Source organism: Trachinotus anak, unplaced genomic scaffold (assembly GCF_046630095.1).
Source record: "Trachinotus anak isolate AG129_WGS33_773 ecotype Australia unplaced genomic scaffold, CSIRO_AGI_Tana_v1 ptg000011l, whole genome shotgun sequence".
NCBI lineage: Eukaryota > Metazoa > Chordata > Actinopteri > Carangiformes > Carangidae > Trachinotus > Trachinotus anak.
In genome coordinates, this window is record NW_027273862.1 from 15,433,463 (window position 1) to 15,443,528 (window position 10,066).

Below are 10,066 nucleotides of genomic sequence, written 5' to 3' on the forward strand. Positions count from 1 at the left end.
AGTTAAATATAATGGATTACAGTAAAACAAATTGGTGAAATTAAACATTTGGCAGTGTTTCAGATTATAGTGCCATAAAGTTTCCAAAACATAGGCTACCTGTTTCTACTGGCTCCTGGGATTATTATATTAGAAGAGATGGATGGAGGTGGATACTATGGAGAATATGCACATGTGGAGAAATGTGCAATATGTACACTGTAAATTTTATTCAAACTGTGCAGCCGCAGCCAAAAGTTTAACCGATTTTGAACTCTGAGAGTGGACAGAAAGGACACAGCTGTAACCTCCTGGTTGAAGTTTGGGTCATTGTCTGTTGAGCTGAGCTGAGAAATGAATTGGCATAGTGGCTGGGAAACATTCGGATGGGAAATACAGCTGTGGAAAATCTGAGACTGTGAACCCTGTTCATGCTGGCTGCATTATTTACAGGGAGAGCCGGAAACATCTTATTATGAACTGAGAAGTGTCACAATCTGTTGCTGATGACCGCGTTTGACCCGAAGAGGGCAGCAGATCACCTTCACCGGCTGGTGGCAGGAGGCAGAGGAGCATTACACCGTCCTGTCCAGTGGGGGGCGATAGAGCGTCACCTCTTATGTTTCATTTCCGCTCACGAAGAAGAACCACACTTTGAAATGTTGAAGAAGTAAACCTACCGCCCTTTAAAAGATTTCCCAAAAGCTCTCTAACCATCAAAGAGCCGGTTAGCTGGCGGTGTTTAGAGCCGGGTGAAGTGCGCACTGAGTTTTTATGTGACATGTTTAGCTGGGACATTAGCCCCCGCTGCTTGTGAATGGCGGCAGCTAGCTGTCAGTAGCTAACAGGGATGTCCTCGCCGTGGACAGAGAGTCAGGGACAGGTGGGAGACCTGAGGGACCAGAGCAAAGAAGAGCTCCAAGAACTGCTGCTCCGACAGGAAAAGATACTCTCTAACAGGTGAGTCCACACTCCTAACATCAGTTTGTGCCTTTTATGTACATGAGAGGCAGAAAAGCTGGACACAGGAGTCACTGTGGCACTTGTTGGAGTACAGCTGCTGTCACAGTGTCTCCGGTGGTTCAGAGGCAGTAAGAGATGAGAAACATGGTGTAAGTTTGCTATGAGAGCTGCTCCAGGGTCTTATTATCTGCACTGTTTTCCATCAGTACTTTACAGGCTGTCTAGTTAGCCACAGTGTGCTTCTGAGGTCTTACACAGCACAGCCACAAATGAACAAATCATGTCTGTGTTCAATACTGTGAAATGTATCTCGGTGGCAAACATGTTTCTGAAAAAAAAAATGTACATGGAAAAAAATAGTTTTAGATATTTTTCTTTTTACATTATTTATGTGGCCCCCCTATATAAATTATGGTCATATGGCAGACAGCAAGATATTTTATAATTTATATTTTACAATTATTTTATAATTGTGTGGTCAACTCCGGCAATGTATGGGGTGCACAGTCCTTGCTATCTAAACACAATGAGTCCAGTGCCTGCACTCAGATAAACAGTCTCACAAAGATAAATAGTCTTTCTTGTTTTCTTGTCTTTGCCCCAAGAAGACTATTTATCTGTGAGTGCAAGCATTTTTTTTTTAAACCAATAATGACACCCAGAAATGTATTTTCATACACTCTTTCTGTTTCATAGTTGTCCTGATTTTACACAAGTACTCTTGATTTTCTAGAAGTTTCTATAGAGACTGCTACTATTGAAGTGTATTATTGATCAAGCACCTTCCAATTTCACATTATTACTGAAGTGATCGTCAGCGTAGTGCTTATAACTTATGTCAGTGTTATTGTAGAAGTTGTTTACTCGGTCAATATCATTTTCAAACTCATGCATTTTATTTTAGGTCCAAATTTTCATAGTTTCTATACAATTCATCTCCCACACAATATTTGTCAATGTCAAGATCCTTCACATCAATGTTGCAAATTGGGAACAAGTAGTCATGTCATTCAGTAGTAGTGTAGTGGCCCATACTAATGGTCCCCCACAGAGTTCAGTGTCATGTCCACAAGTTCTATAATCCTCGTTGTCTCCAACATCAAAATATTTCATAACATCGTCACGTCAGGTTGGATTTTTATATTTCTTCAGTACTGTAGATGTCAGCATTCAAGGCAGCTTCAAATGTTACTAATATGTCAGTCATTTTAATTGTTTTTACAACAGAAGGAACAGACTGTGGTCAAAGTAGTTGTGCACAACTGTTATGGTTATACAGCACTATCAGATCAAAAAGTAATAAAATATACAATCTACGTAAACAATGATTTGAATGTTGGATATGAAGTGAAATTATTTAAGCGAAAATACAGATGGGTTAAAAAAAAAAAAAAAAAAAAGCCAAATAAATGAGTAGAGGGGTCAGGGAATGCTTCCATGGATATGAAAATGAATGGGATGAATGCAGTGGGCTTCACACTCACCAACCCAGCTGAACACTTAAGCCAGAGTCTGGAGTGATCCCACCACCATCATCAAAATGCCACATTAGAGAATAACTTTTAGAAGAATGGTGTTTACTCCTCCAATAGAGTTCAAGAGACCTGTATAATCTATCTCTCTATCTATATCTAATGCTGGTTTACCTGTGTAGTGTCTACCATACTATCTTACATCTGTAATTGTTGTTTTGAATCTACCATGAAATGATGGGTTTGTGTTGTTTGCAGGAGGTTATTGCGGTCTCTTCCTGACAAAGGGAAAAAGATATCAGAATTTGCGGAGAAAGTGCGTCTTGCCATTAAGCAACGTGATGAAGAGGAGAGAAGACGGAGCTTGGTGTCTGCTGCCAGGACAGAGTTACAGTCCAAGTACCAGCAAGCTTTCGCTATGCAAAAACGTGCTATTCCCAACACACCAGCAGCCTCACGCCAAAACAGGCAAAGTGCGGCTGCTGCAGGTGATATGGCACATGAGAGGGGGACCTCACCTGTCTCAGCTCATGTGCAGGAAAACACCACTTTGGATGAGCAACAGGACCAGTTTGTCTCCAGAGCGGCTGCTGGTGAAACCATGGAGACGGCTGCTGCTGGGGCCTCTCTGAACTCTGATGAAACAAAAGAGGGTGACCTTGTGGAGGCCTTGGAAAGGGTCAGACTGTCTGAAACTAGTACTGGTTTCAGGAGCGAGTCCAAAGACCTTTTAAACAGCACGGCAAGAGACAATTACTTTCTCAGAGAGCAGACACCAAAAAAGCCTCACTATGTAACTATCCTGGAAAAAACAGAGAAGACTTCAGCTCCCAGGAAGCAGAAATTCAAACCAAATCAGTGAGTGGGATTTATTTGTTGATGTGGCAATTACTTTTGTAAACATTTATAACAAAAAAATTTTGTTTAATTTAGCTTTCTCTCAAAGTTGTTCTCAGTTATTTGATTGTAAATAACATCTCAACTATGTTTCCAGGTTGCCCCACAGAAGTGAGACTTCTCTGTCAGGATCCTCGTCACCCAGCCAGTCTTCTGAAGGCTCATCGCCGCTCTCTGCACAGGCCAGGAGGGAGCAGGACAGAAAACACCTGGACGACATCACTGCAGCCAGACTCCCTCCTCTCCACCACAACCCGGCCCTGCTTCTGTCTCTGGAAGAGTCCGCTCTCCTCATGAAAGAACAAACCAAGAAGCAGCAGGTTAGTGTAGCCAAGCTCCCCACACATGTATCTTATATATGCAGTGTATACATTCAACTGTAGGCAGACTGACAGGCTCAGAAATTCTCACTTGCCAAAAGCAGATTTTGTGTTTCAATAAACAAACAGGGCTTTTTCACTATGATGGCTGGTAACATGTTGAGCTAACAGTATTGATCTACCAACATGTGCACTTGCAGATATTTGATTGGTCACCACAGCACCTTGCTGGATGATGCTGCACTGCAGTCCAACAGCCCTTCAACAGATTTAACTATTTTGCCAGAAGTACCTTGTGTTGGAAACCCTGGATTGGCCTCATTCAAATGAATGAGTGGGCTGTGCTTTTCATACACTGCTAAATGAGTCCTGAACACAGCCTTAAATTTATACATAAAACAAAGCCTTTGAAAATACATAAAACGATTCTAAGTTTTTTTGACCATTAATAAGTATGATTTGTCTTCTTTATCTGCCTTGGTTCTTAAAAAAATTAATTTGTGGATTATGTCCAGAGCTGAGTTTTTCCAATCAAAAACATAATGTCCAGTGTAATAGAAATTGAAACTGAAAATAGAAACTCTTACTCTTAACAGTAAAATAATTGTATTTCTATTGAATCATTATTGCAGCACACTAATGTGCTAATTTGGCCGTAGTGAGTTTGGTGTTGATATTACACCTGGATTGAAACAAATGGAGTTTATATAATGGTAACTTGTGACATTTTCTCATTGGATTAATTTTGGAATTAAATAATAGTGAATCCAAGCGTGAATTACACTTAAGTTTGCATCAGGTCCCCTCCATAAGCTCTAGAGGGCAGCATTGAGGCAGTGTAGGCACTGTGTATCACTTCACATTCAAAGTACTGACTACAGAGCCAAATGTCAAACAGTGTGCTGTTGTCAATTTACAGAGGCCTGTTAAGCTTAGTATCAGTCCTACTTTTGTTGAGGGTTTAATAGCTATGGCTGTGCTGCTTTATAATAATGTGCTTGTTTACTGTTTACCAGCCTATTCATGTCAACTTTTCTGTGTGTTGTGTTTAATTTCAGGAGTTGCAGGCCAAACTGGCAGCCCAGAAACTGTCTGAGGGATTGAAGATCTCTATGGGGAGCTACACTCCTGACGGTGGCCCCATGGCTGCCTACAGAGAGGTTCATGACGAAGGAGCCCAGCTCTCCTCAGAGGAAGACTGATCCTGGAAGGCCAGAGCTGGGGAAACCAGTGTGACCTTGGCCCTGAGGGAAACAGGCTTTGGACCTCGCAATCAGGGCCCATCAAACAGGATTTTCACTCCAAGGACAGGAATTCTTAACACAGGAAAAGGGTCTTTGCATGGTGTGAAGGCATAGTTGGTATCCCAGACTCAGGATGTTGAATGGCAGGTTGAGAAACTAGCTTGCTTAATTGTCATTCAGTTCATATTGGGATCAGCTGTTTCAGCATCCAGCAGCAATAATAATATCTGTGGTCTTGAATGCTGAATTTGAAATGCATACTATAAGGGAAAAGCTTCTTCTCAGTGCACTGAAACTAATAATGTCATCACTTTCTGAGCCTGAGAGTATTGTACATTAAAATTTCTATTTTAGTGTGTTAATGATTACATGCACGTAAAGCTCATCAACAGGTGGAGCAGACTGTTTTGACACAGCGGTGACTGTTTCCAGCTTTGTCCAGAAAATAGACATGAGCCTGCAGATTATTGTGTCAGATTTTAATTGTTACAGAATGTGTAACAGAACTGAATAAACACATCTGATCGCCCAAATGGTTGTGTTTTTGTGAAGTCAGCTTTTTTTCTGAATTGAAGACGCGGTGAAGTACCTCGTCTGTAAGAGATATATTTTCTTCTCTTCAATAAGCTCGTTGATGAGACATCAGGAGAATCGTTTCCTTGTCTAAGTGTTACATCTTTCATTCATTTATTTAATTAAGTCTTTATATTAATTCAGCCATTTGCTACCATCTAAATGTTAGTTTTGATAAGAGAAACCATGCAATAATGTGATACTGTGGATTAGAAATTGAAAGTATACTGTGTTGTATTTTAGTCTTAATTTCAGATTTTTTTAAGTAAAACATACATTATTCCCTGCTGAAGTGAAAATTAACTCGATGCACTACAAAATTCACTTGTGTTTTTTTTTTTTTTTTTAATAACTTTCCACATTTGGATAATGAAGTGTTGTAGTAGTTGTGCTGAAAATCGCCCGTCAAACATGATCAACATTCTATAAACTGAATATTTGAAGGTCAACTGTTCTGTGTTGACATTTTGACGTCTTTGTTTGTATGAAATAAGTCCCAGTTTCCCCTGTGCAAATTATTTGTTTCACTGTTGCATTGTTAGACTTCCAACTTATTTAGTTCTTTCATGTGGAAAATAACTCTGCAAAGTGATATCAATTTCAGTTTGTTGTGAAGGTATGGTCAGCTGCAGGCTTCAGGTTCCTAAGATCCTGTTAGATGTTATCAAGCAGAGATCTGTGACACACTTGATAAGATTAATGCAGAGGTAGTGAAATATTGAAGCTTGATGGTTGAGACATCTGGACTGCATTTGGATCATGTTGTTTCTGGGAATGGCAGGCGATGATGGGACGGCAGCAGGCTAATGCAACATGGCAAATACCATTTCTCAACTTTGCTAATATGTGGTAGATAAGAAGTGCCAGCTACATTCAGCTTCTTTCCAAACTGCCTTTCCCATCATCGCTCTTCCAGCTGTCACAGAGGACTGCAGGCCATTGTAATTTAAATAACCTGATTCAGGGAATGTAACGAGGAAGAAATAAGCCACTGAGGCACATTTTGGGGGAAATGAGGGTGGGTTCATGTAGGTCAGATTCTGGTGGTAGATGCCCCTTGATAACCTTTAGTAATTGTTGCTGAGGCATTGGTGGAAGACGTTTTAGAAAAAAACCCACCTGATTGCTGTGTATTTAGACACTATATCTGATGGGCTCCAGAGTGGCCCTGTGGTGACGTCCGACAACAAATACATGAGCAGGCTCCGCAGAGGATCCTCATTGTGCTGGGATTAATTACAGCCTACCTTGCTTACATGCATTCAGAGACTGTTACCAATTATGGGGCACATTTTTGCTGTAGCTTTTGGTATCTGGCGTCAAACTTGACTCTGAACGTATGTTGATGTTGTTGAGGTGGAACCGAGCACACACTCTACAGTCAAAGCTTTTTTTAATTTTTTTTTTTTTTTTTTACGTTATCCATTGAATATGAAGTCGTTTATACTTCAACTTGAATCCCGGACCCCTTGTCTCAGATTAATAAGCTCCTCATGAAGTAGTCTGCAAGTGATTTGCTCCAACTCGGAGTCCGAAATCACACGTCTCATGGGAGTAAAAATAATTTGCTGTTTGGGAGGGGAAACTGGAATGTGATTTCAAAACTACCTCTTCAAAGACCAGTCAGCTCAGCCTTAAATTAGATATACAGTATGATGTATAGACTGGCGTTAAACAAGAGTTAGGCCCTCGGCAGAATGATTGGATTATATCTGCCAGGTTACAAAGTCTGAGGTCATGCTTTTTCCATTCTCTGATGTTTTTGTCATATTTTTTAGGGCACACAAGGAGATGAAATAATGCAGCACACAGCAGTTTTCTGCAGATAAGGTTACAGCCTATCTCCTCATCCCAATTAGAACCAGCTCTCCCTCCTCTAACTGCACTAGGAGTGAATCAAGCAAAGCTGGTTTTAAGCCATGCAAGTAGCATGGCTTTTGGAATGGCAATGTTAGTCTGTTGGTCAGTCAGCCCACCACTATTTGATGGATTGCCATCAAATTTTGTACAGACATTCATGGTTCCCAGAGCATGAATCATAATGATCTTTGGTAATCCCCTTCCCATGACTGTGGACTAGTAGTTTTGTTAATTGTTTGTTTGCTTTTTATGCCTCCACACCAGCGACATTCAGGGCTGGAAGCATTATGTTTTTGGGTTATTTTTTTGTCTGTCCTTTTTGATTCTCGTAAACATGATATCTCAGTAACATCTTGAGGGAATTTCTTCTTATTTGGTACAAACATTCACTTGGACTCAAAGATGAACTGATTATAATTTGGTGGTCAAAGGTCGAGGTCACAGTGACCTCACAAAACACATTTTTGGCCATAACTGAAGAATTCATACAATAATTATGACACAATTAAACAAATTAAACATACATGTGATGGCATTTTATATTAAAATCAAAGGTCGAAGGTCAACTTCACTGTGACATCATAATGTTCTGCAAAAACACTTCTGGCCTTTATTCAGTGCTGTAACTCAGGAGGGGGAGATTGTGACTATATTTCCTGCAGCCTAGGCTGGTTGGCGGAGACATACAATTGTGAGGAGGTGGCTCAAGTTGAAATTTGTTTTGCTGATGAATTGTATCAATTTTAAAACATTTTATGAATGAATGATATTTTCTTGCACCAGATGGATGTTTGCAGTGAATCTAAACATGTGGATGACAAACTTCACAACGAGTTGGAGAGAGACAGTGCTGCTCATTGGTATTTGTCTCCAGTTTGAAAGTTGAACAAATGTTTCATACGAAAATTGAATAAGCCGTGAATGACAAACAACCATGCATGTTTGTGACTTCACAACATGTGTGTGTGTGTGTGTGTGTGTTTGTGTGTGTGTGTGTGTGTGTGTGTGTGTGTGGCAATGAGGAAAGTAAATGCTTTCCTGACATGAATAAGGTGCTGAGGTCTCCAGTTATCTCACCATGAAATGTGTGTCTATGAGAGGAAGCTTGCACATAGTTCATGTCATGACTGTTGACTGCTTTAGGAAGCATGATATGTGGCTGAAACATTCATGAGAGCCCTGAAAAAATATTCCCTGACTGGTGGGTGAATCTGTTGAAGGAAAAAAAGAAAAAAAAAGACAGAGGTGTTTGGAACTGAGTGCTGGTTGTAAAACATAGTTATGGGAATGATTTATTGCATTTTTACATTCTTAAGATTGTTTTTTTTTTTCACATTCACCAGACATGGATAGTTTATTGCATATGAACGTGGTCAGAGTGCAGTATTTCCAGTGATTGCTTGTCTGTTAAATACACAGATACTGGCATTACAGATCTGTTCAGTTCATTTATAGCTTGAACTGTACCAGGTACATTACAGAGAGTCTGTTGCATGTTGGAGTGGACTCTTACCATAGTTTTATCAGCTTTGCAGGAGGTGGATGTTTGCAACATATCTTTAATTCACTCTTATCTCACCAAAACTCTCCACATCTGAAATACTGACCTTACATGTGGATTCTAACAATTTTTATCTTGTGGGTCATAATTACTGCCAATTGCTTTGTAGTAATAACATGGGCAGTATTTTACTTTAAAGATAGTCAAAATGTCATCAGTGTACCACAAATTTGTGTTACAGCACTTCTGTAAGGAAAATTTGCACATATAAAATTTGATCCTCCTATGTAAATTATTATAAATTAAATCATTGCTATAATCTAAAATATGTATATGGTTAATAGCTTCCTCTCTTCCCAGTCCCTCATAGTTCCCCCATTTCCTATGCACGTCAGGATTCATTAGCGAAACTCATAGTTTTCAACCATCAACTATCTCTGAGCACAGTAGAAGTCTGTATGGTCATCGGCAGCAGTATCCAGTGTGTTTTTGTTTGTACACATGGTAAACTGTTCTGGTGTGAACATCTCAGTAGCCCAGCATAATAATTTTCGCGTAAAGGCCTGTTTTTCTGTCTCTAAAAGGAGCAGCTCACGTCTTCATCTTCTCAAAAGTCTTTGTCATTTTCATCCACTTATAATGAATTGGATTTAATGGGTGTAGTTAATAAGGAATCATAGCTTTAGCTTCATTTTTTTTTTTTTGCAAAGAGAGAACATGTGCTTCTAATAGTCAATAAAATGCACATGCACTGTTATTTTATTGTAAACACTGCAGTTTTCATTATAGAGAGAGTTTAGTTCTTATTTTTCCACCAACACAGTTTTTTGCTTGAGGTTAATTGACTACCAGGTTTAATCTAGGCGCAGTAAACCAGCCCAAAGAGTTACTGAGAGATAAGAATGTCACAACACAAGCATTATGTGTTTCCTTTTCCTTGGAACAATGTTTACAGTTCAAAAGCCATAAAACTGACCACAAATGGAAAAGGCATGGTATAGCTGTAATGAGTTATCCTTGTGTACTCACATCTTGTGTTTATGTAAAGGCTCTGCAGGTAGTACTCATAGTTCAACACTGGATGGCAGTGGTGCTTGTTTGTTCTTTGACTGTGTAGACGGAGCTTTTATTCACATGCTGTAGTTTTCATGCTGTATCTTTAAAGCACAGTTGTTTTGCTGTCATAAGACACATCATCGAGGCTGTTACTCTGTGCTATGGTTGTTTTTAATTTGTCATTATGCATATTATTGATAG

General features: G+C 39.7%; 1 protein-coding gene across 1 annotated transcript; it reads left to right on the plus strand.

Annotated features, from left to right (window-relative positions):
* Positions 1-598: 598 nt before the first annotated feature.
* Positions 599-5,408, plus strand: polr2m (RNA polymerase II subunit M). The gene is made up of 4 exons (XM_071488844.1): positions 599-939; positions 2,673-3,272; positions 3,409-3,631; positions 4,690-5,408. Exons 1-4 carry the CDS (start codon positions 830-832, stop codon positions 4,831-4,833), a joined length of 1,077 nt encoding a protein of 358 aa, XP_071344945.1. The 5' UTR covers positions 599-829; the 3' UTR covers positions 4,834-5,408.
* Positions 5,409-10,066: the final 4,658 nt, after the last annotated feature.